We start from the raw sequence: 26813 nt of genomic DNA, 5'->3' as shown, positions 1-26813 counted from the left end.
GAAACTGAAATTGTTAACAAAGTAACGATCGAGCGAAAACAAGAGGAAAAAGTTCGGTCGGCTTGAAAAAAAAGAGGATTTGGGTTGCGCAACTTTTCTTTCCTTTCTTTTTGATCCGTCGCTAGCGTCCCGCAGTTTATTTCCACATTCCTTTTGGATAACCATACGTCTGAAGCTGGTTAAGTCATCTCATGAATTAACTTAACATTTAAATCAACAACAAATATAGTTATTAGTTGACTTCTGTAAGTTTCACGAAATTTCAACAAGCAGTATGCAGTCGAGATGTTGCAGTCCACAACACAAATTACAACAAGAATATTTCAACGTGCAATAATTTAATCAAAGTTGAAGACACTTTATTCCTATCACTCTCAAATAAATATATTACAAAATTTCTGCACTCAAACCTCATAAATAAGACATATTTTCCTGTAAAAATTATAGCTTGTATAAACTATAGCATCTCCAGACTAGGGAAACTTTTCTACTTGACCAAGTACCAGTCTCTATTCCAGAAAAATCTCAATATACATTCAAAAAGATACTTTTTCAAACGAGGCGAAATAAATGAGCATAAAAGCCGACTATGAAGCGTAAAAGCTGTTCTTTTATTTTCAAGAGGATAGTGACATAATCATAACTAAAAATTCACTCTTCAATTTCATTCTTGACACCTAAGGACACCGAGACACTGATTTAAAACCATCTTGAGATTTTCATCAAATTTGAAAACAAGTCGTTGAAAGAGTTCTAAAAGGAGATGACTACAGCGTTATTTGATACTTTGTGCAAACCAACCCAATGCTTAACGCTTTAGCTCCCTTGAGTGACCAAGGCGGTATTTCTCCTTATAATGACAACACAGAATCAAACAGACAAGCGATGAGAAAACAGAAACATATCAATGACAGGAAAATCCGTGGTTCAAATACCAACTTCTCCTACCTCAAAGGATAATTACTAACAAGATCTTGGGAGGGTGAAAGGTTTACATGCAAAGAAATTTCGGTAGAAAAGTTTCACTAAATAGACTTGCAGAACAAGGTCACCTGAGTCTTCTCTACTAAGAATACCCAAAATAATTTTGACTCAATACTTTTTATCATCTTCTGATCGATGTAAATTTTATCTCATCATCCAATTTCATTTCCATAATCATTACGTAATTGCTGATAGACAATGATGATAGACAATCAACGCCTACCCAGTCTCTTTCATACCTTAATACCTAAACCCAGGAATCAAGACCATCGCAGTGCTACTGAACGAGTTGTCACACAAAAATCAATTCGGAAAAATCACAACTTGAAAAAAAAAAACCTGAACGCATACGATATACAAATGCCTTACTTTAATAATGTTTTCAAGATCGACCTGCAGAAGATTTTCTCCTTCAGGATAAATGATAAAATCACCGCTCCTATTTCTAATACCCGTAGAAAAAAGATCACGCAAATGTCACGCAAGCTTTTAAGAGTCACGCTTCAAAGGATTGGGTGATACCCAGTAAATGCCAGCATTTGTGGTTTGAACCTCATGTCATAGCGATGATTTTCTTTCATCTTTCTCGTAAAATAGGATGTATGCTTGTGCTCCTTGAACCCGTGATGAAGAAATTTCATCCACCCTGAAAACAAAACAAACCTCTGTTAACCTTCACAGAAAGTTCAATATTATAAACACTTAAAGAAAAATCAGAAATTTCGCGATATTTCCGCAAACGTTCGAAAATAAGTGACCGGTTTGTCGCAGGGAGGAAAAATTGTCATGATTCAGTAATTTTCAGTTCGAACTGTATCCTTTTACCGTAAACTATTTTAGACTGACATGAAATGCTGAGGATTCTAGCACGTGGAATAGAGCACTTTTCAACTGATAATCGAAAGTGATCTTGAATCGCATTAGTTATGAAAACAGAGCAATAAGAATCAAGAAAAAATGTCACAAGTAGCCAATCGGACTTCAGGGTCCACACTGGCAAACTGCCTGAAGCGCGAGAAAATACGAGTGGCCAGGCGCGCTTGGTTCTTGGTTTGTTATCTGATTGGTTGAGAGGATGGCACGAGTTTCCTGAACCAATCACAGAACGTGACGAGGCAATACCGAAAAAAACCCTTGAATCACTGTTCGCACTCAACGAAAAGTTGGGCCGAAATTTTCGGGGATAGCTGGCCCCAAAAGGCGCTTTCAATTTTGGCAACTGTTTTCTTCATTATCAGAGAATTCTGATCTTATGTTGATGCGCAAATGAGACTTAAGCGTATCCACTTCACGTAGAAAGCAAAACTCACCGTGAATCGTTAAAGCAGTGCCACTGTTTGCTGATCGGGTGTTTACAGTAAGCCATGTAATGGCCGCCATAGGTGCTGCCGGAATGATTCGAGACTGCGTACAAGGAGTACACCGCTGACCGACCCTCTGAAAGCAATCAAACAATCATACCACATGGCATCCGTGCGAGGCAATTTAAGTTAATATTCTACAAACATCTCTGTAGAATTTGCGATATGATATTAAACTTCATTCTTCTTAGAAACTCCAAAAACAAATAGAAAACATGCAGGATGTTTAAGTATCGAAACCCCTTCTTCTCTTTTCTGTGTTCTCTACTAGAGCTTCTTGCAGTTTTCATTCATTGAGCTACTAGGGACCTTAAGATAGGACGACGGGACGAGCTAAGACGGCTACCGGAAGTAAATTTACACAACCGGGCGTGCGCACGAGAACTCCTGCCTCGCGTGTTTGCCGTCGTGGTCTCGTCGAGGACGCCATTTAGGGAGTTTTGCCGTCGTGTCGAGAACGTGAGTATTTTCATCTTCTTTTGACTTGTAAAACGTTGCACTCGATTCCAATTTCATATATAACGATAAGAATGCTTATTAACATGTTATTTTTCGTGTTTGTAATGTAAATGAATTCAAATAGGAATAAATATTTATAAGTGTATTGACTGTGTATTTGGTTGTGTTTCAGTCGTCATCATGGATGCTCCCGCGAAAACCACAGCGAAGAAAACTAAATCGATGTAAGTAAAGTTGAGCAATTCTGATAGAAATATACTGTTTAAATCAAGTATAGACTGTAAGTTTGGTAGTTGTTTACCTTTTGTCGAGTATCAGTCAGGATTCACATAAATTAAGTTTACTTTTTATTCAAGGATTAATTTTGATTATAATCTTTAGGAAGCCAATGACATGGAGTACTGTTCACGACGAAATGTTATGCCGAGAAATATTGGTTGTCGATCCATTTACTGGAACGAATCAAAGTGCTCTGTGAGCAAACTCGTGAATTGACACATGATTTTTGAGATTATGTTTAATGTTATCTGGTTTAGGGAATTTTGTGGTTGATTGTCATCTAGAGTACGAGCAGTAGTTCAGTGTTCGCTAATGTAGCAAAGAAACAAAGTAACGTTGGGACAAGAAGGCATTACAATTGAAATGATCATGCTATTACATTTAACAAGGTGGATGATGTAATGTGTTTTAAACGTCTATCATTTTTGTTTCTGGTTCAAAAGAAAAGGTTGGAAGTAAATGTGGGTGAAAAGTGAAATTTACTGTCTTTCGTTGTAAATATTAGAAAGTCAAGGCAATACTGTCTTAATGAAAACATTAACGATTCCCTCTTTATCAAATGAGACAAACGGGAACGAGTTTTGAGTGATATAACTAAGCCAAGCCTGCCACCGTCATTTTAGGAAAGCACACTCCGACATCCGTCAGAAGGAGGTCATCTCGGGTAGATTTCCGATTACGAAATCCGAGCTCGCCCGATGTTGTCTTCGTGATGAAGGCCCTACACGTGCTTCGTTTTCGCTCATGACTTCGTATTAGGCGTAAGATAGTGCTTTTTTTTTTGTTGCTTACCTTCATTACAGACTCCACAAAATTTTTGCGATGCCTCCTTTTCACGGATGACCGATTACAACTACAACATAGTAACACCTCCACGAAATCTGTCAAAAGGAGGATTTTAAAACACCGGAAATGGAGAGGAAAGATAAATGATACGGTCGATTGACTCCCAGACAATTGAATGGTCCAAACTAGCAAAGGCGGGAAATTTGTCATCATGCGAGATATCAAAGTATCTGTTTGCTCACTCAATTCGTATTCAGCGTTCGGCCGTATTCCAATCGATAATTTCGCTTTCTGAACAAAATTTCCAATTCTATGATGGCACATAAATTAACTTGTCAAGAAGTGAGTTCATTGTTTGAGAGAAAGTTGTCTGAAAGGTGAGGTCTCTCCTGAAGTCTACTATGAAAAAGAATTCGCGCAGGATGAAAAAAAAGAAAGTAGACTATAAAAGGCTGCCAGTATCTCAGAAGAAAAATCCTTTCACTGGACGTGTAGGGGAAAGAGGAAACAACATGAAAAGGGGGTATAACGTCAGCTTAAACGATATAGAACGCCAGCCTGCCAAACAGCCGAAACTCGCACACATCAAGAATGCCAACTCAAGCGCTGAGGCTCAAATAAACATAAACCCATAAAAAAATTCAAACGCCAATCAAACTGTAAAGGCAAGCACCCCTTACACACCAAACACGACCACATGCATCACCAACACCGCAAACGCAAACACCATCTCCTCCATTAACACAACCTCGAGCACGACCAGCACTGCAAACACATGCATCATCCTTACAGTAAACGCGACAACGAACACAAACCTGGCCCAGCAAAATAAAAAAGATGGTGAAGTAGAATTTGTAAAGACCTCTCACAGAAGCGCCTCAAAGGCCGGTAAATTCCATCTCTCGGAACAGGACATTAGCACCACTTCAACTGGAGACTGGCTCACCGACCACTCAGTCTGTTCTGAGGGAACAGTTCCCTCACGCAAGAGGATTGGAAAATACAACTTTGGGGCCTATTTTTAATTTTTCTGTTCAAAAAGGCCAATTTTCATAAATCCTGAATACTGGCAGCCATCATTGGGTGTTGGTATCTACTGTAGGATGCTACACTCCTTCTGTAGTTTATCTGTACGACAGCCTGTTTTCGGGAAGAATTGCAGCCCTCGTGCAGAAACAGATTGCATCAATTATATACGACGAAGGAACCAGTTTTAAGGTCATTGTACCAAATGTGCAACACCAGAACAATTCCGATGACTGTGGAGTTTATGCTATTGCTTTTCTGGTTTCGCTACTACATGGCCTCAATCCTTCTAATCTGACATTTGACAGGAAGCTGATAAGACAACATCTTTTAAAGAGCCTGGAGAGTGGATCATTCGACCTCTTTCCCCTCTCTAAAGTACCCGAGTGTCGAGACAGGAGGCCACTTTTTGTTCAAGAGGTCTCGGTAATGTGCGAGTGTAGAATGCCGAGGGAAGAGTCAGACTCGAAGTCTCCTTCTCGTTGTGTGAAATTTTGTAGCTGCAAGGAGTTTTTTCACAGGAAATGCATTTCAACAATTATTTTGGGAGATTCAAGTGCAAACTGGCGTTGTCCAAACTGCGAAAGAGCCCTTAAGCAGGAAGAGAAAAATAACCATTAATTTAACATGTAGTATTAAAAACTGATTCTCAGAACTTCCCATTAATTGTTTATTAAGATAATCGTCGAAGTGAAATATATATGTGTAGTAATTTTTTATCTATGTAGAAGTCAGCTAAAAGAATTTTTCAAATGTATTCATGAGAAACTGTTTCTTATAGATCTTTCCCTAAGTACGCTCTTGCGTTTAGAATTGAAAATCCTCATCTAAATATTGTAAAAAATATTATCGTAGAATATTTTCAATGATGATCATGGCACAACGCAGATAGAGAAAATATAATAGGTGAGACAAATCACGGATTATCCTTGTCGACAAAAGTAATATCGCCTGCTTTATTATATTCAAACTTAATCTCCGTCCAATCGAGGTAATGTACAATTTTTTTTATCAATTACCATATTAGAAATAACAATATATCGTAACTGCGTTAAATTTATTTCATCAGAAATCCAGAAAATTTCCGGTGTTTTAAAATCTCCTTTTGACAGATTTCGTGAAGATGTCATTACGTTGTAGTTGTGATCGGCCATCCGTGAAAAGTAGGCGTCAAATGTATTTTGTGGAATCTGTCATATAGGTTAGCAACGGAAAAAAATGCAAATATCTTAACGCTAATACAAAGTCATGAGCGAAAACGAAGTAAGTGTTCCTTTCTACTCTAATTTGCGGCTCTAAAATGCGAAATAGGGCCTTCATGAAAACATCGGGCGAGCTCGGATTTCGTCATAAGATATCTACCCGAGATGACCTCTGGTGTTGTAACATCCTCCTTTTGATAGATTTCGTGGAGGTGTTACTATGTTGTAGTTGTAATCGGCCATCCGTGAAAAGGAGGCATCGCAAAAATTTATTGGTGTCTGTAATATAGGTAAGCAACGGAAAAAAAATGCAAATATCTTAAGGCTAATACGAAGTCATGAGCGAAAACGAAGCACGTGTTCGTTTCTACTCTGTTTTGCGGGTCTAATATGCTAAATAGGGCCTTCATCACGAAGACAACATCGGGCGAGCTCGGATTTCGTAATCGGAAATCTACCCGAGATGACCTCCTTCTGACGGATGTCGGAGTGTGCTTTCCGTCATTTTAGATCTCCGCCTGGGTAGATTTAAGTCACGTGCTAGGCAACGTATAATCAATAACAAGATAGAATTTCATTTCAGGCCTATTTATCAATTTTGTGGTGTGTAATTTTCGCATTTTAGTACGTTGTATATATGTTGAATCTTCAAATTGTCTTGAAACTTACAAGAAATTTGTTCTTTAAAAATTCACTGAAAATCGGTAGCTAAAATTGTTTGTCTAAGTGTTATTTGATTTTCGTGTTAACTTGTTATTTAGTCAGTCGCCGGCATCTTTTGTTGCTTCACACAGGAAAAACACATGCGACGAAACGTAATGATCAATTTTGTCCTCAATCTCACGCTATAACAGAAAAAGCTTTTGAACATCTGTAAACTCCGAGCGCTTCGCAGTAAGTGATATTTTCAATGAATCTTCGGATTGTTTTCAAGTTCAAGGATTGTAAATTACAATTTTATGAAAACCGAAGGTTGTTGTTATTTCAGTGTGAATCCTTGAATGCTTGCCAGTCGCTGGCGCCGCTTGTTGAAACTAAAACGAAAAAAAAACTCTTTTAAGATTATCATTGGCTTCTTTTTCACCCCACCACTATTCTTAGCAACAAAGGTCGCCATTTCGTCTGTTTATTGCTCGCCAAAAACTATCAAATGTACTCAAAAGCCTAAAATCTAAAAAAAGTTTACAGGAATCGACCAATCGAGCGAGCGAGCGAGCGAGCGAGCGAGCGAGCGAATGCTATTCCCCACATCGTACCTATAACTCGCTCTTGCGCATGCGCGCAATTCACGAGTTAAAAAGGGCACGGTGGCGAGAGGAGCTAGGTGGGAAGAGGTCGCCGTCCTACACAAAAATACACAATCTTAAGTATTTTTGGTTTGGCGGCAACGACGGGACTCGTCCCAGTCTTACTCTTACAGTGCCGTCCCCGTCGTAGCTCCCCCTCCTGGTATCTTAAGGTCCCTACTTACAGCTAATTTGCGAGTTAGTCTTTCAAATTAAGAATTGCCTAAAAATGCGTGACATAGCGTGACTCTAGTCCCCTTCAAACTTGTTTTGTCTTGTCACGCAACACTTTTTTCCCCGGAAGCTCTTTGAGACAACAAGAGATTGAACGTCGACAAAACCACGACAAACTTGTCAAAAGGGTTTTTGACTTCAAAACTGGTTTTCATTTAACGGCCAAATGAGCGGCAAATGTTGTCGAACTGTGCAAATACGGACTCGTAGACATAAGCATCTTTTAGAAAGTTCATAAATTTATGGCTAAAACTGACAGCGCTTATTTAGCGTCCCAACAAGTTTTCGGTTTGTCGATGGCTGACGAACGTTCCAACAGAACGAAATACTCGTGACGTTTTTACCTTGGCTGTCGGCAGCAAATTCAGAGAGATCCAGCTTGGATAAAGGGAATTCCACATTCGTCTGTAGCTTGGATCGAAAACTGAAACCTGAGAATCTTTTTAAATCTGTTTAAATGGAAATTAAGGTAAAATTTCAAAAGAAATTGAAATTAGAAACACGCTTTTTTCAGACATATTTTTTTTCATTGGATGCCTAGTATGTTGGCAGTTAAATAAATATCAAACTAAAAAAAAGCGGTCATCAAACAAACAGCCATTACGTTGCTCTCTAGCTGGTGCGGTGGAACCTATTTTTAAGGCACCTTCAGGGACACAAACTTGGGTCCCAACTCCTCTAGCAGTACTTAATCACCTTCATTGAAGGGACACCTCTATACAGGGGACTCTTTTTCATTTCCCCAAGAGAGCCCCCTAGACTGAGTTTCCATCGTACACAAAAACAAGACATATTGACAGAGAAAGGATACGAAGAACAAGGATTGGCGGAAATCTTTGTATTGAGAATTTCTTCGTTGATTTCCTCTTGGCCTTACACTTGTCGCAAGTCTGAGAGAGAAAAACGTATATTAAATGACTGGAGATCGGAAGTTAACTTGTGTATTATGATCAGGGATGGGTAATTGCGAAGAACAACTCCCTGAAATAAAAGGCAGTCTATGACTGCATGTGCCTGCTGTTGTATCGTTGTAGAATATAACAGTAAAAAAGCAATGTGTTGTAAAAGGGTTTAATGAACAGCTGTTGTCGATACCAAATTGTGACGAACGGAGGACTTGGGCAGGAAATTACCAAAATAGTCACATGAATTACTCGTGCATCAGATTAATTTTAATACAATCGCCACTTCGTACGCTCTGCGTACCTAGCAAAATGGATATACCAACTCCACTCGAATACGAAGGTAGAAGGTTCGAGCCTCATGTCTAAGAAAATCATCTGGGAGTTTTAGATCCACGTTTGTTTCTGACTACGTGTGACCGCAAACGTCTAAGAGTCACGTGACCAGACTCTAACGGTCACGTGCGCCGTTTGCCGTCCACGTTTGAACTTCGGGCAAGGCAATTTCAGGAAGTTGAATTCCCCTGACGCTTTTTCTCTTCCTGTTCGAAAGTTCTCACGCATGTCCTATAATATGTGAATTGAAGTCTTTTCTTTATAACCAATCCGTTTGGAACACTAGAAAACCAATCTTTTCGCCACATTTTGTGTTTGAAATGAAGGACCCCCATCCTTTGTGTGATTCAAGATGGCAGCGCTCATGTTGATTTTTTTTTTTTTCAGGTGACAGCCGACTTCGATCTAAAAAGCTGAAAGTCACGAAACTTCTAACTTCTAAAAACAAACTGCTGACCGCTGTTTGACGTTTGCGGTAACACACCAAACGTGGATCTTAAACTCTGTCTTAATAACTTAATAATATCTTCCCGCACATAAAAGAACAAACCTGGAAAATGGCAAGTAAAACTGAACCATAATCATTTGGGTCGCCATAATTAAGGCAACTTATTTCCTTGGAAATTACAGATAATTTTGTTTCGTACTTACTGGTCTTTCGTCGCCATCCAATACTTCCTCCTTGGTGAAGGTAAGGATACAGTCTCTAATGGTAATCTCACTGTCATTTGCCCCACTGGATCGCCTTCCGGACCACGATGAAGATGATAATGATGAATGGCGGGATTTCTGAAGAGAACAATACGAAATAGTCCTGTCATGGTCGCAACAATAAGAGTTTTATCTGCTGTTCTCTTCCTCAGCTAGCGTGATAGAGTAGAGTCAACGTTTTACCATTGACGACTTTACGTTTTCATAACCTGGTACCCGTTTCTCGAAAGTCCCCGTAACTTAACGGGCCCGTGACCATATTTTAACATCAAAATTTGAACGATAAACAAGCGATAACCAATCGTTTTATTTCTAAGGCTGAAAGCTTTTTTGTATGCTTTTTAAAACCTTGGAAACCCCGCATGGAATGAAAATCGCAACAGCTTTACAGGCCCGTTAAGTTATCGGAACCTTCGAGAAACGGAACCCCGATTCCTAAATAAATAATAAGCACAAGAGTGATATACAAAATGAATAAATAAGGAACATAAAACTTTTATATGGCTTATTTCTTCATTGCTTATTTTCGTGACGAATAAACATGAAAGACACGGAACTGTTTAAACTAAATTTGCGGCATGTCACTGATAGAGGTCTTCAGACGGAGTATTTTAATAGTATGGAGTATTTAATTTCGGCATACAACAGGTAGCCCTCAAAAATTTGAAAGCAAATCAGATTTGGAAGCATTAGCTTACATATCAGTTTCCTTTATTGAACGTTTTTTGGTAAGAAAATTTGTATGTAAAGTAATAATATACATTTTTTTTAAAGTTTGACTTATCACAGCCAAAGAGAATAAATATTGTGTGCTGCTAACTCTTCGTCCTAAGTACTACATCTATCCGATTTAAGACAATTTCATTTACTAAATAGAATTGTAGTAGAGGTTCCCTAGCAGATCGACGACACTTAAGACCGTTAAGTTCTGTTTTTTTTTCGGTTGTCACTGCTTCTTCTTTGAATCAGCTGGGCGACTTACCCTTGGTATGGGAAGTGACAAGTCCCAGAACGGGTCAAAGGTGACTGACGTGTAATCACAATGACAACATTTCAACATGCTTTTCAACTGTCCTACGAAAAGATCTGAAACAAGAACAGCAATGAATACTTCAAACCACTCTCATGCTCCAGAACAATTTTTCTTCGTCCTGTAAATAGCAAAAATGGCATTCCTAACGATTACTAACATTTCTTGCACTGAAATTGGTTGTTTAATCTTCGTGAGACTTCAATTTTAGAATGCAACCGTGGGTTACAAGTCTTGAATATATCTTAAAATATACGCAACGAGGATATTTCACAATCGCTGCAAAGTTAATAGTATTAGTGACAACTTGTCTCTTATTCTACTCAGGAGTTTCAAATTCACTAATTTATTTTACAGGAAGAAAGCTGATATTCATTTCAAAGTAAGAGAGAACAAAAAAGGGTCTTGTACCCTTTACAAAAAACGTCCATTTACAGGGTAATTCTATATTTAGCCCGCATCAAAACATAAAGTTGCAACTTTTAAAGCGCGCACGAACGAATCGCAACTAAAATTATGGGCCGTCAGCATGTGCATTGCAATGTTTCCAAAGAAATAACCTCATCTGACTCACCAGTCATCCAGCTGTCATCTCGTGAAAGATAACTTTTCCATGACTTCTCAGCATTCTGTCGATGACTAAAAAAACAATTGAGAGAAAAGTAAGAATACCCACACTGTAAAAAACCATTTGCGAAATGAGGCTTTTTCGTATAAAATAAGTATTAACCTTATTAAATACACCACAACAGTTGACTAAAATAAAAACTCCAAACCTTCTTAAAATTCAAATCAAAGGGTAATAAATTTGCGCTGACGAAAGCTCAAAAAACAACCAACTAAACTAAGTTAAAACAAACAGCAAAAGAACTCGAAAAATGTGTACGTCAGTTTTCTATGCCAAGGTCAGAGTTCTTAGACGTGATTGGCTAATTTGTGAAATCACGCGCGCCGCGCATGGATACAACAAAAGAGTACAAAGGGGGAGAGGAAGAGGAAACTTGTAATTTGAAATTTAAAAACGAAAAAGATTTCCCGCACGCATTTCAGTTCAATTTACGAACAATTGCAAAACCTAATTAATCTGCCTGATTTACAGATTGCTATCCACAGACAAAAGAGAAAACATAATCAGGAGCACTTAGAATGAACATACGCTTGGTACAGTGCTGTAGTTAAACTATTGACACCAGTCTATCAGCATAATTGGTCACAAGGAACAGTGCAAAAACAAATTCCCAAAGCATGGACACTTATGTTCAGTGTGAGGAACAACCCTGCAAAACAGCAAACTTCTCAACAAGCCTAATGAAGCTGACAAATATCAACCAGCCTATCACTAAGCTACTGAGCAACAAAGACGCTCTATGGTGAGCTGAGCCACAGCAATGTTGTATGCAGGACAAGTGGCATGAGCACACCTGGGAATTGCCTTCAGCTCACTGTAAAGAGTCTCTGAGACTGAGTGGTGAAGCACTAATTAGGTTCACTTCCTCGCGGGACTCAGAATTTTTCCTAAAACCAATGCTTCTGAGTTTGAGGAAAAAATCATTACCAAGCTCAAAATGAACCATCTTTCTCACTCAACAAGAATTTGTTATCACTGAACTTTGCCACAATCAAAAACCAAACCTTTCTCATGATTAAGAAAGATGTTTTTTGTCTTGTCACAAGTACGGGACAAAGAAAAAATTCTGAGTCCCCATGAGGAATTGAACCTCTGACCTTCAAATTCTATGCATCAATGCTCTACTACTGAGCTACAGAGACTCTACAGAGAGCAAGGTCTATTACGAAGTTCATATGACATGCGTCCTGCATTTTGCTAGGATCAGCAATGATTGTAAACATAGAAAGTATACAAGAAGGCAAAAAATGGTCTCAATAGCAAAACAATAACAAAAATCACTTCCTAAAATTCTGTGAATGGAATCTTCCTCACAAGAAAATATGAAAAACAAACAAAGATAATTTGGGTAATGTTTTAATTAAACAGTATCTTACATATAGCAGTGCAGTCTGATGAGCCATGTATTTATGATTGGTGAGGTTGAAGGCATCACTGTTCAGCTGATGACTCAGTGTTATAAGCTGGTTCAACATTCCAAGGTGTGGAAAATACCCTGAAACAATAACCACAATCAACTGTCACGCGAGTCACACTCAAACATATTTTTTATGTCAATGTTTGATAATTATAATTCACATAACTAATTTTGGAATATAATTGTACACTTAGAAGAGTACATGGAGGCTTCAAATCAACCTTTACCTCCCAAGATCTGATTGTTAATTCTCCTCTGTAGCTGCTAAACATTTCCTTGTAAATTTGTTATGAGAACTTGGTGCTAGATCAAAATAGCAGCTTCTAACTGATAAGTTTGAATATTCTCATTACCTGTTTGCTGAAGAATGTATGGATATTGTTGGGAGAAGTTTTATGTTTATTACTTCTGGGAGTTGACCCTTCCACTCCCACAAGTGACCAAGACAGAATTTCTCCTTACAATATCAATACAATATCAAGCAGGCAGGTGATGAGAATAGAGAAGAATATCAATCATGAGATTATTAGTTGATCCAATACCAAATTCTCTGAACTAACATCATGAGAATTGTATGGCAGATAGTAAGGAGAATTACTAATTAGATCTTGGGAGTGAAAGGGTTAAGAGTTGGACAATGTAAATGATTGCTTTCTATGTTATTTTTGTATTCTTAAATCTTTGGTTCTAGTATTTTTGTTTATTTGGTCCTTGATTTTTCATCATTAATTTTTCCACTATTAGCCATGTGATCTAAAGCAATGTTCAATAAACCAGATTTAGAGTAAATGTCCCAGCATGGTACACAGTTTTAAAGGCATTATCTCAATTGACACACAACTGCGATCAAGAATGCAACATCAACTTAACAAATAGATTCCAAGTTGCCGTGCGTCTGTTCAGTAATAGATCACAGATGATGTCAAAATGTGGTAAGAACAAAAAATTGGCACACGAGGCGCAGCCGAGTGTGTCACTGATGTTCTTACCACATTTTGGCCTCCTCTGTGATCTATTTCTGAACAGATGCACAGCAACTTGGAATCTATTTGTTTTATATAATAAAGAATTTAAAAAAGTTTTAATGATGACGTCATCTATACGTCTGTCCTCCAATAGATCATATGTGAGAACCAATCAGATTGCATGCATAACTGATCTTATTATATAACATGTTATAGATTATACCTTTCTGTTCTTCTGTAATTTTTTTAGCTTGAGCCTAAGAGTAACAGATGATCATGTGTTCTGATTCTCAAGGTGAGAGCAGTATTGAGTACTGGACTATTATTTCACGAGAGTGCTTGAGGTCTGAACAACCTAATGGAATTCATCTTTATCCTTTACCCTGATGATAAATTCAGTTCAGGTTGCAAAAAAATCATCCAGTGTCAAAGCAATAGCTGTTCTCTGATCTACTCTCACCTGGACAATGAGACCACATAATCAAATGTTTTCAGTCTTATTGTCTCTTTAATGCATTTTGCTTCTTTGAATCAAAAGAGTCAGCATCTGTATCAACTCTTCAACCCTTAACACTTTAAACCCTAACATCAGTATGCATATTCTCCATACTGTTCTCTAGACATTCCCTAACACACTGACAAGGAGAATTTGATTAACAATCAAGAGCTTCTTTAGTTGGTGATCATACATTTCCTAACATGCTGACTTCACTTTACTTCACACTTTTATTTTTATTTTCATACATATTTACAAGAAATTCGTTTGACCTGCAGATAGCAAATGCCAGCTGAGGTGGGTCAATTTTTTTTCTTAACTTACTTTATTTAAGCACACTAGAAATAAAACAGAAATGAAGAAATGTACCATAAAAAAGACAAAAAGATACACAAGAAAAAGAAAAAAAAAAGAAAATGACAGATGTTCACTTGTAGAGGAAAGAAAGTCCTAGAGTTTCTAAGTGTACAAAACATATTGTAGCACTGGTTCAAATTGGTTCAATTTTGCTGTGTTTGAATTTTAGCATTATCTTATTGGGCTTCAAGTAAGAATCTTCAGTTTCTAAGATATTGAGAAGAGCTCTTTTTGTTTCTTCTTTGAAGGACTTCTTTGACAAATTTTTTATATTTATTAAGTATCTCATTAAAGACTTTCAAGGTGTTTCTTTGCATTTTAAGCCTAGAGTACTTTACGCTAAAGAGTTGTGACCTTGATGAGTAAGTAGTATGCGTATAGATGTTTGAAGTTCTTATAGAAGGAGAATTTGTTTAACAATCAAGAGCTTCTTTCATTGCAGGTGATCATTTTCTTTGTTCTCATAACCTTAATGTTTGATTCAGGGGTGATATTGTAAGGAGATTTTGCTTGCTAATTTCTCTAAGGGGCTAATCAGTTAAGAGTGATTAGCATCTAATTCCTTCTTACAGCATCCCCCCTGAATCAAACATTTTAAGGTCATGAAAATAAAGGAAATGATCACAAGATAAAAGACCCCTTGGTTGTTAAACAAATTCTCCTTATCAGCACTATGGCAAATGTATACTCTAGCAAATGGAATGGAGAATATGCACACTGGTGTTAGGGTGTGAAGGACTGATCGCTTTTCCGTCAAATCACATGATAAGTTTTTCCGAATTCAATTACACTTTCATAATCATTCATTCATGATAGTCTACAGACATAAAATAATCTGTCAGGTTTAATGTCCCTGTCCTTTAATTTGCTCAAAGCAGTTTAATATTCAAAACAGTATCAAAATATCATGGAAAAGAGAGAAGTTCAGATATATAAGAAACAAATTACCATCCATGGAAGATTTCTGGGTTTGAAATGCTGGTCTCTCAGGATTTGTTAAATATGAAGTGACTTTTGGAAACAGTAGAGACAATCCAGTCTGTCGCAAGTAATCCTAAAAAGTAAATTGTCCATGAGTCAAGATCCCAAAAAGTGTGACAGAAGAGGGAAGGAATGCAAATGCCATCTGATAATAGAGGACATTTATATCTCTTTCCAAAACCAATCAAAATTGAAGACTCTACTCTGTTTGCTTTTAAACAATGGTTTGTACAATAAATTCTATCATTCATTCTATCCTTTAACTTCCAGTAGTGATTAACATGTAAGTTCTCCTTATAATATTCAAACATTATCCACCAAACAGGTATTGAGAATATTCAAACTCATCAAGTATAAGTTGTTTTCTTGATCTAACACCAAATTCCTGTAACTAATTTACAAGGAAATGTGTAACAGCTGGAGGGGAGAATTAACAATTAGATCTTGGAAGTTAAAGGGTTAAAGTTCACATAATATTTTTTCTAACTTTCCTCAGTTTTTTTTTCTATGATAAGGATATTTGAAGCTTACAATAAACAAGATAATAAAGTCATAACTGCTCATGCATAACTACGTAGAGCACTATTCCCCTGAATAACCACTTGAGTCTTAATTAGTGAAACACAAGATAGAGCTAGCAACTACAAAAAAAGTCATGCACAATATTTCCTCAAATAAGCACCCACGCTCGACTGAATTCCCTCCCCTGAATGAGCACTCCACCCCCTCGGCCATGGTTTCAAACATGCACCCCCCTTAAATAAATTGCTCCCCTCCCCCCAGGGTTAGGGTTATATTGTGATTAGTAGGGATACCAGAAAAACCTGTTTCTAATTTGTCACTTCATTTACAATTTTTCAAGCTTCAGCTACAAAGGAATCAGTACAGGAGAATAGTTCCTTTTCCATTCTAGTTAATTCTATTCCCATGAGCTTGCAGAGTAGCTGCATGTGTATTATCTGCTCTTTAACCCTTTAACTCCCATGAGTGACCAAGACAGAATTTCTCCTTACAATATCAATACAACATCAAGCAGACAAGTGATGAGAATAAAGAAAAATATCAATTAGGGGATTATAAGTTGATCCAATACCAATTTCTCCAAACAAATATCACTGACAATAACTGTATAGCAGACAGTAAGGAGAATTACTAATGAGATCTTGGAAGTTAAAGAGCTAATTTTTCCTATTACTGCACTAAATTGATAAGCACCCCCCTTGTTTAAGCACCCTCCTTCAATTAAGCACGCCTCTTTTAGGCAAAATTTTAAATGAGCACCAAGCTGCTTATTCAAGGAAATAGGGTATTTATATCTAATGTGAATGCTAGAATTGTCCAAGCAAGCACATATCTGAAGTAATGATTAAAGGTATGTGTGCTACACTGCACATGAGCGATTAAAATATCTCATGAGAGAGAATAAAACATTGATATTAACAATTAGTGTTCCTTAACCAATTGTAATTTATCACAGATGATATCTGACTTACTTTCAGAGATGGTTTAGGATCTGGAAGAAAATGGATCATTTCTCGCATTTTCTCAAAGAGTACTTGTGCTGAAACAAAATATATAAAAAGGAAAACTTATGCCACAAATATGACTAAATGAATAAAAACTTTTCTTTTAAACAAATTATTTTTTTCTGTAACAAATATCCGAAATCATGGGTTTTCACTTTGTATAATAGTTATTGAGGATTTGGATGACAATTAAAATTCTACAGATACCTTTGAGTAAAACTTTTAGCCAAGGTAACTTCTGAGTAAAACTTTTGGCCGGGGTAACTTTTGAGTAAAACTTTTGGCCAAGGTAACTTTTGAGTAAAACTTTTGGCCAAGGTAACTTTGTTAAAGCAGGATGAGTTATAATAATCCCTGGCTGATTATTTCAGGGAACTCTAAACAGCATTTTTATCCTTGCAGTATGCAGGAAGTTTGTCATCATGGATCAAGTTGACAGCCTAGCCTGCCACAAGTCTCTTACAACTCACTGTGGTAGAGCACGCAAAATACCAGTCCGAAGGTCATAGATTTGACTTCTATTGTGAGCACTTAAGAGTTTCTTTTCTCCAAGGATGCCTGTGTCACTCACTGAATATGGTCTTCTTTCATCTTCTTTCTATTTCAAGATTTAACTCTTGTTTCCCCAAAACAGCTTTGAAAAATAACTTAGAGATGAAAATGTCCACATTTTCTAAAGAATTCAAGACTATGTACAAACCGTTCTATTCGTTAAAATAGTTGATGAATACGTTGGGAATTAAACATACGTAGCCTGCAGATGTACCTTTTGGTTCAAATTTGTTTTGATATTCCACTTTGTGGCCTGCATCGATCTTTCCCATTGTTGTCTGAAATCGAAAAACAGATTTATCCCAAAATTGTTATCTGTTTATGAAAATTCTTGCAACTCGATAAATCAATACATGATGGAGAATTGATTAATGCATCGATAATGATCAGCGCGAGGGGCTAAAAACTACCTTTGTGTGTTTTTGGTGACTTGATTAACTAAGACAAAAAAAAGGAAAAGTGAAATAAACTAAACAAGATAAAAACGATGGAAATGTTCCTTACAGCGTACTCCTTCTTGCAAAGTGGCTCCAGTTGGGAACACAAAGTCAGAACTTCAATAGCAACATCGTCTGGAGAAAACTGAACCTTCCAAAGTGGCTCATGAAGGCGGACCTCAACTGCAGGATGCGAGGAAAACAGGTGAATTTGCTTGCCTGGTTGATATTTACAACCTGGCGAGGACTTCGTAATAGAAGGACAACACGCACAAACCTTTGAATGAAGGATCGTAGGCAAGAGGCGCACATAATGGCCCAGGAAGAAGGGCTCGGTCTAAATTCATTTTTCGAATTTTAAGCCTTTGCAATGTTGAATTATCTGCGCATGAAATCTGGAAATAAACTTCCTGCACAGGACGCCATGACAGCTGTTCAGATCGATACTTCATATAGGATTCATTAATCATCGCACGTGCGGTGGTGTTCTTTCGATGCGCCGCTGACCAACATTAGTTAGGAGGGGGAGAAAAAGGGGGAAGGGTGGGGCAAAATGGGAAAAGCTCGAGGGGGAGGTAGGGGGGGTCCTGCTTTAGTGAAAGGCGATTTCATCGTTAAAGGTCTGAATAAAAAACGAAACAAATCGAACAAATGCACAGATGTTGGGCTAACTGGTGAACCAATGGGTTGAGCAGCCTAAAACATGGAGTTACCCGGCTGAGTTTTGAGGGGAACTAATAAATTGACAGGGTCTATAGAGGAAGATGGTTAGAGGAGTGGGTGGGGGGGGGGGGGAAGAACAGGACTGTTGGTAATTAACCAGATAAGTAGATTAATCTCAATCATCTCTTATCTGTTCCAGGCAGTTGGACAGTTAAAATGGATACTGAAATAGTTCACAGAAAAACGAAGCAAAAAAGAGGAAAGTTTAGTCAGGTTGAAAAAAAGGGGATTTAAGTTGCATGATGTTCCTTCATTTATTTGATCTGCCGCTAGTGTGGCACTGTTAATTTGTATATTCCTTTTGGATAACCATACATCTGGATCAGGTCAAGTCATCTCATGAATTAAACTTAACATTTAAATCAATAACAAAGATAGTTTTGAGTTGATTTACATACGTTTCCCAAAATTTCGACTTGCAGTACGCAGTCAAGATGTTGCAGTCCACTAAACATACCACAACAAGAATATTTCAACGTGCAATAATTTAATCAAAATTGAAGAAACTTTATTCCTATCACTCTCAGATAAATATATCACAAAATTCCTGCACTTAAATCTCATAAATAATATATATTTTCCTGTACAATTTACAGCTTGAATAAACTATCTCTAGACTAAGGAAACCTCTCTACTTGACTATATACCATTCCCTCTTTCGGAAAAATCTCTGTATACATTCAAAAAGATAATTTTTCAAACAAAGTATAGGAAATGGGCATAAAACCCAACTATCAAGTGTAAAAATAGTTCTTTTTTTTTCAAGAGGATTGTGGCATATTCAAAACCAAAAATTCACTTATCAATTTCATTCTTGACCCCTTGGGACACTGAGACAAACTGATTTAAAACCATCTTGAGATTTTCATCAAATTTGAAAAAAAGTTGTTGAAAGAGTTCTAAAGAGGAGATAATGACAGCGTTATGTGATACTTTGTGCAAACTGACGCAATGCTTAACATTTAAGCTCCCAAGAGTGACCAAGACAGTATTTCTCCCTATAATGACAACACAGTATCAAAGAGACAAGTGATGAGAATAAAGAAACATATCAATTACAGGAAAATCCATGGATCAAATACCAACTTCTCTTACTTCAAAGGATATAGTACCAACTATATGTAGTGGGGTCACATCACATCTCCCTAAACAGCACAGTACATAAAAGTTATTTCCTATCATCAGTCTCAAAAAATTTAAGGATCAAGACATTTCTGACAAAGTTAAATGCAAGTCAAACTGGTTTGAAGGCATTTTAACCTGAAATCCGTTTTCAAATACGACAGAAATACTGTAATTAACATTTTAAAGAAACAAGGAGTTCCAGCCCCTTGAGTAATTATTCAATTGTTGTATCAATCGTCTCATACTTTATGAACCAGAGAAAGTTTGATAATTTCAATCTGCGAGTTTCATAATACATTTCGACTCAAAATTCACTTCACATGGCAGAAGTATTGTGCTGAAATAAACAAGACAGAATGAAGCTGACGCCATTCGTTTTGAATAACACATGAACATGAAGAACATGAAACGGCACCAGTTTAAACTCATGAGACAAAGCCCGCGTATTTATTTGAGGTAAATGAACTGGTTGGACCGAAAGCGAAATAAATAAACAATGAACTGACAGTGGTGAGGGATTTGGGGGCCATGTGATAAACAAGTTTTACCGAAGTTTGTCCTCTAGTCAGCCCTTCAAGCCCAAAGAGGCAATTAAAAAAATACTCACCAAAACACAAAAATCGGGGATGATTGAGGCAAGACTTTAACCGTTGTTAAGATAAATACCATGTATAACAGACTTGGAGAGCAAAAAGGCCAAAGACAGTTGTGAGCCATGACTTGGGAAATCCACCTCAACCTCCCGAAACCGATTTCGCCGAAGGCTGTAGTAAGAGCAATTCAATCCTGAAGCTGGAACATTTTTTAAAGCCTTGTGTCCTAGGTGACTACAAAGAGAAAGAAAAGACAATGTTATTTGAAGCGATTTGAAGCTTGGGGGCCACCTCCAACTTTACACAATTTTATTTCAAAGTTGCAGTAAAATAAGATCAAATTCTGAACTACCTTCTATTATCGTAACGAATATCTCACGATCATCCCCACATACAACTTCGTGATTCATAGAAGTAAGACATTAACATCTTAAGACTAACCTTGAAGATTTGTAGCCTCATATGCGCATCTCGATTGTCAGAAAATCAAATCTCAAACTTCAAGTCTTCGGCCTTTTTTTCCGTTTTGTTCGCACTTTGATTATTAAAATAACCTCGAGTCATCCGCAGAGTTTGAAATGGTGGTAAACTTGACATCCTATTTCATCCCTCTCCGAAAAACATTTCAAAACAGTTGTCGATCGCCCAGGAAAAGACCGCTGAAAATATCCAAAAAAATAGGCGCAAACGCGCATGCGTAATGTAATGTACGCGTTTGACTTTCGGCTTGCATTTTTAAAGGTGAACTGATGTGTGTTACGGTCCACTTCCTCACTTGTGGTACGTAATGCTGGTGAAGGACTAGCAAAAACGGTGACTGATTTCTTCAGATACCACGCACTCGAGGTATGTTCTAACGTGTGTGGCTTCTATTATAACGCATAATTTAGGTTATGTTGATTTTCTTGGATTTTCAGGAAAATAGGCCCGAATGTTCGTCAGATATTTACGCACAAAGATATAAAGTAAATATCCCGAAAGTCGAAATATTTGCATCGAAATCTTTCTTGCATGTGTCATTACCTTTACTCGAAAAAGCCTCATACACTTTATTAGCCAAACTGCGTTATCTATATTTTATGGTTTCTTTAAAAGTAGCGCCCGAAGAACGATTTTCCGGAAGGCACCTTATTTTCTTGAGAGCTACTATCATAAAATGCAAATCGTAATCACTTGTATTTTAACAAAAGATTCCGATTTCCTCGATTTTAAATAAAGTCGAAGCGTACCTTTCACAATGAAATACTTATATCGACTCGTCATTCATAACTTTAAGTAACGTAACCGCTCATAAGCCAAACTGACGTTCCAACTATTGTCGTAATTTCCACCTTTATTTAGCGGTCACCTCCGTTTAGTGGTCGTGGTCAACCTTGCCTCTGTCTCAAAATCAGTACTTGTGTTGTCGTCCACCTGTATTGAACGGTCACTTATAGCGGATCCGCTCGAATGAAACTAAGAATAATCTTTCAAGTAAAGTTTTATCCATGTTTTTCTTCCAAAATTTAAACTATTAGTATTTTTTAGCAAGTTTTTATACATAAGTGGTCAAGTATGGCCTTCGTTATCGTTTATTATATAACTCATTTCCAATGAAACTTGTAATAAACAGTCAACCTGTGTTAAGAGTGTGTATGTGAAATGAAGATCAGCGTAAGCTGCAGGTTTTGTTTCCTTTGGTGATAGGCTGTTGCCATCGTCCTCAAAATAAATACCAATTCAGAAATGTTTTGAACTTCAAATGTGCGCCGCCTCGCAGAAAAAGTCACTAGCAGGTCTGGACAGCACACAGACGGAGGGTGTCAATGCAGTCGCCTACCTGGAGGCGATCACTGATTTTCTGAGGAAAAATTATGAGAATGATGACGATGTATCTATATCTGTAGCTTGTTAACAATATTTTGTGAGAGGAGCTTGTCCAGGGCTCACTATGGAAGAGAGAATTTGAGGATGTTAAGGTTGAGAGAAAGTTTGGAGAAGTCTCACTTTCTCTGACTATGAAGCCATCTTTATATTCTAACGCCCGCCTCATTCAAAACTTGCATATGCTCAAAAGCTTCGACTGTTTTCTTTGGTGTGCCTGTACAATCAGTGCTAGGAATTGTTGAAATTCAGGTCAGTTTAAAGATAGGAGCCATTGCTCTTTGTAAGTGTCCTTCTCTATGTGGTCCTACAGATGGCCTTCTTGAAACTTGCCCTTTGACTTAAAATCATTGACGCACACGAGCGTTTATAACCAATGTATTCCTGTTAATACAGGCCTTCAGGATGATAAGGCGAGATAAATTGTCTCACGTCTGCGAGCTGGTAAATGCTATCTATCCACCAACTTTAAGCTGCACATCTCTCAAGTGAGAAACCCTACGCAGATCATTGCGGTGGGTTAGGGCCACGGATTAGCCGGGAGCGCGAACTACTGTGGATTCTTGAATAACTTTTTGACCCTCATAAACTGTGAAAGTTTAAAAGAGATCGGCGAGATGGCATGTGTCACGCCTGCCCGGTCCTCTCACAGACAGACTTTCAAGGCCCACAATACTCGAAATGAATATCAAATTCTCGAACTCAATTTACTCTTTCAAAGTTTTTTCGTTCGAAGGCGCGAAATGATCATGAATAGTCTCCAGTAGAATTCCAACTTCAAATATGTATTTCCACCACAACGACTTACTTCCTCAATAAAGCAACTGTATAATGTGTGCCGTCTCGTCACTCGTCTCGTCTCGTCTCTCGATACGCGTGCTAGAATTGAATGTAAGAAGTGTACTATCTTTGTGCGTTACATTTTCAGCTGGGACGCAGTTCGGAATACACGTACAACGTACAAGATAGGAGGGAATTTTGTTTTTAAAATAGTTGGTCAATTAGTTTTTCCTTGCTTCTGATAACTTTTTTATAAATTTCTCAACTTCAACCATAAAATCATTGAATTTAAACTGTTCCAACAATGTTTTTCCCTTCTCAGAGAAATCAACATGGAAGAGCAACCAAGACGCTCTAGACGATTACAAGGAACACAGCCTGAACGCGATCCCATTGAATTGTTGTGTGGAGTTTGCCGTTTGCCAATTTCGCCAAACGTGTATAACTGTACGATAACAAGGTATTGTCATCAACCCATTCACCGTTCGTGTTTGGAAAATGCATTACGAATCAATACACGGTGCCCGCTATGTCGTGCCCGGCAAGGAGTGCAACATTCAGATAATGTTAATCATAGGAATGGAGAGCGTTGGCTACACCAGTGAGATTAGTACAAGTAAGAGCAATTTTTTATTTTTTTCCAATCACGATTATTGTTGTGAATGAAACCTGAAATACTACGTTTTATTTTTTAAGTCTCCAGACCCATTTCCTTATGAACTTGAAAGATTACCTGAAAGGCTCATCATATCTTTAATAGAGGACTTCATTGACGTACAACAAACGACTGCATTTAATAGTTTTCAATACCGTTTAGCTTATGATTCTGTAGTAAATTTGTGTGTTTTTATGTTTATTAAGGCCTATTGCAAACTGAATTAAAGAGTTTACCTTTTTTTATTAAAAAAGTAAGAAAATTGGATCTTGCAGACATGCTAACCAACAACAGCAATTGCTGTAATCTTTGTAACTAATAGAATAAGTACAATATGTTAATTGGTGCCATATATCTAAGTATAGTATAATACCATATAATATAAGTATCATATGTTAATTAGTGTTGCTATTTTATTGGTGTCATCAATTAGTCCATCTGGGCTAAACACATTGACACTTAAATAAAGGTTTTACTTACTTACTAACGTAAGAACTGGCCAGCAAATAGTGAGAAATGAATAACACGAAGTAAATAGCTAAGGAAAAATTGATTTGGATTAGCAATCCACAAGCATATAATGGCACAATCATCGCAAAAATAGTCATGTGCAATGCATAAAGTGTATTTCTCTGGGTCTTACTGCGTAATTATATTGAGTATCCAATACGCGACTACTATCGAGCTTGATACCGTGGGATAAAGAGTGTCAATTTGGAAGATAAATTTTTGTTCTAGTGTTTTGCTGCTTTCCGAACTGCCTAAATGTAAGGAAAGGCCGCAAACTGTCATATGTTGTTTAGAATGATTAGAGAGATTAAAGTGTCTATCAACTGGTTGGGATGCGTCCTTGTCATTTCTTTCTACGTCGCGAAGGTGTTCGCGGAATCGAAAAATGAACTTCTGACTAAAAAGTTGCCTATGTTTTTGTCACGTTTGAATGAAATTAGTGGGGGCTGTGAAAAGATATTATCAGTCTCTGAATCGTTTAGGAGTAATTTAAAGTTTTTAAGAATAATAGATTAGACTGCGTGGTTGTGAAGGTGAAATGTGAGAGTGAATGGAATGCGGTCAGTGTTTTCCTTCTCAGCTGTTTTTAGTGCTACTTTCGATCAATTTGTTGGGCACGGTGGTGGCCCGCTTGAATGACAGAAACAGGATAGCCACGTTTCCTCTGGTTTTTCCGAAAAAACATAGTCGTCACAACATAAACGACTAAGTCTGAGAAACTGTGAAAAAGGTATGAAATTCTTCACGTGTGCTGGCTGCAAAGATGAATACCACAAGTAACTGTGTGAATCTGTAGGTTTGTAGTAAACACTAGTGCATAAACCGCTGCCTTCAATTGAAATTTTGATGTCTAAAAAAGCCAAAGAAGTGTCAGAAATTTCCCAGGTATATTTAAGAGCCGGGTGAAAGGAATTGACGGCGGTTATAAATTGAGTGAGCTCCTCTCTGGTAGAGGAGGTTGCGCCAATGCAGTCGTCAATGTAACGGCCGTAGAGTTCAGGTTTGGGATCGTGGCATTGACTAAAAGATTGATGTTCGATAAAACCTACCAAAAGATTGGCGTAGCTGGGTCCCATTTTAGTACCCATGGCTATGCCACTAGTTTGTTTGTAGTAGTGTCCCCCAAATGAAAAGCAATTGAGTGTAAGTACTAGTTCGGTTAGACGAAGTAGCGTTTCAGAGCTAGGTTCCCTAACCGTGTGTTGATCGAAAAAATGTTTGAGGGCCCGGAGACCTTCGTCATTGGGAATGACAGTATAAAGAGATGTAATATCTGTAGTGAAAATAAATTTATTTTGGCCAAGGAAATTAAAGTCACGAAAAATTTCAAGTGCATGTTGCCTGTCCTCAATGTAAGATGGTAAAGTTTTGACGATCATGATAGGTGCCATGATTTTGTCTAAGTAGCTAAAAATAAGTTCGGTGGGAAAACTGCAGACAGACACGATGGGTCGACTTGGGTTGTTAGGTTTGTGGATTTTAGGTAAAAGGTAAATACACACAGTTCTAGGGGTGGTGATGGTGAGAAATTTAAGTTTGTTGATAGAGTGCCGACATTTTTTGATGGAAAAATCTAGAGGTGCGCACTGGCCCTCTGGGGGAGTCCATTTAGACTTCCGAATCTGAAATGTTTCACAAGTATCTTTGTTCAAGGTGTTAGAATCATCCTCTTTGTCATGAAAAGAGGCTTTCAACTGAACGTAGCGAAATAATTTTTCAAGGTCTTGCTTAACTGAAAATTCGTCGGCTTTCTTGGAAATGGGAACAAACTTTAAGCCCCTACTGAAAACTGATTTTTCTGACTATTGCTGACCCATTTTGTGAGCCTAAAACCGCCTCTTGCGAGCAAAGCGTGCAGATTATTGACATGGGCAATTGCAACGGATACTAAGGGCAAGGACTTGAGGCAATCGTCGACATAAAAGTTTCTCTTCACGGTGTTTAACACTTCGGTGAGGAAGTAATTCTTGCTGTCTTCTGCAGTTCGTTAAAGGGCGAAATTTGCGCACGCCGGAGACGATATGGCGGCGAACAGATAAATAAGCATCTGATATTCTTGCACTTCATGGGCCATGTTTCCGTCGTCCCACCGAAGGAAGGGCAGAAACGAACTGTTGCGAACTCAAACCTGATAAAACATCGATTCTATGTCCGCCATAACTGCAACTCTATCCTAGCGAAACCTTGTCAGCACTCCAACAAATGAATTTGTCAAGTCAGGTCCCTTGAATAACATGCTGTTGAGTAACAACCCCACGAACTTTGCTGAACAGTCGAAGACTACTCTAATTTTTCCAGGCTTGTGGGGATGGTACACCTCATGGTGAGGTACATACCACGCATCACCCTCCTCAGGACTCATCTGAAGCGCGAGAACTTTACGCAACTCTTGGCAACTAATTCTCTCATGAGCTGTATCTTCTCAGCGTTCTGTATAAAGCGGCGTTCATCTTGCGACATCTCTATCGCATCATCAGCAAAGGAATCGACAAAATCGCGATTTTAAAAGTTCTCTACCATGTGCTGAAGCTGGGGGTCAACTTTGACCAAAGAGTTTACAGCCTGAGATCCATGGCGACAACGTCCCAAAGGACCGTTCACTGCCAAAC

General features: G+C 37.9%; 1 protein-coding gene, 2 long non-coding RNA genes and 1 pseudogene across 7 annotated transcripts; 1 reads left to right on the top strand and 3 right to left on the bottom strand.

Annotated features, from left to right (window-relative positions):
• Positions 1-321: 321 nt before the first annotated feature.
• LOC149043404 (ubiquitin carboxyl-terminal hydrolase 2-like) lies at positions 322-18468 on the bottom strand. Of its 5 annotated transcripts, XR_016187830.1 has the most exons (14): positions 18233-18468; positions 18023-18138; positions 17733-17796; positions 16934-17001; positions 15408-15513; positions 12601-12719; positions 11753-11873; positions 11171-11235; positions 10549-10652; positions 9507-9644; positions 8429-8507; positions 7962-8066; positions 2295-2421; positions 322-1630 (listed from the first exon to the last, which is right to left on the bottom strand). XR_016187830.1 is itself a non-coding variant. In XM_089209991.1 (13 exons), the coding sequence occupies exons 6-13, from the start codon at positions 12654-12656 to the stop codon at positions 1543-1545; spliced, it is 762 nt and encodes a 253-aa protein (XP_089066117.1). In that variant the 5' UTR covers positions 12657-12719; positions 15408-15513; positions 16934-17001; positions 17733-17796; positions 18023-18138; positions 18233-18440; the 3' UTR covers positions 322-1542. The 5 variants fall into 5 exon arrangements, 4 of the variants coding, with proteins under 4 accessions (XP_089066117.1, XP_089066120.1, XP_089066121.1 ...); XM_089209991.1 differs by lacking the exon at positions 11753-11873 and having other exon boundaries at positions 18233-18440; XM_089209994.1 differs by lacking the exons at positions 11753-11873; positions 12601-12719 and having other exon boundaries at positions 18233-18400.
• LOC149043405 (uncharacterized) lies at positions 2647-3266 on the top strand. Its single transcript, XR_016187832.1, has 3 exons — positions 2647-2804; positions 2977-3028; positions 3186-3266. It is a non-coding gene; the product is annotated as an uncharacterized LOC149043405 (long non-coding RNA).
• A 680-nt stretch (positions 18469-19148) lies between the features above and the next one.
• Positions 19149-21096, bottom strand: LOC149043403 (uncharacterized). Its single transcript, XR_016187831.1, has 3 exons — positions 20838-21096; positions 20411-20630; positions 19149-19823 (listed from the first exon to the last, which is right to left on the bottom strand). It is a non-coding gene; the product is annotated as an uncharacterized LOC149043403 (long non-coding RNA).
• Positions 21097-24557: 3461 nt separating this feature from the next.
• On the bottom strand, positions 24558-26425 carry LOC149043402 (uncharacterized; annotated as a pseudogene).
• Positions 26426-26813: the final 388 nt, after the last annotated feature.

This window comes from Pocillopora damicornis, chromosome 6 (assembly GCF_964200805.1).
Source record: "Pocillopora damicornis chromosome 6, jaPocDami1.2, whole genome shotgun sequence".
NCBI classification, from domain to species: domain Eukaryota; kingdom Metazoa; phylum Cnidaria; class Anthozoa; order Scleractinia; family Pocilloporidae; genus Pocillopora; species Pocillopora damicornis.
Note: the sequence above shows the minus strand (reverse complement) of the source record. Positions and strands in the feature narration are given on the sequence as shown.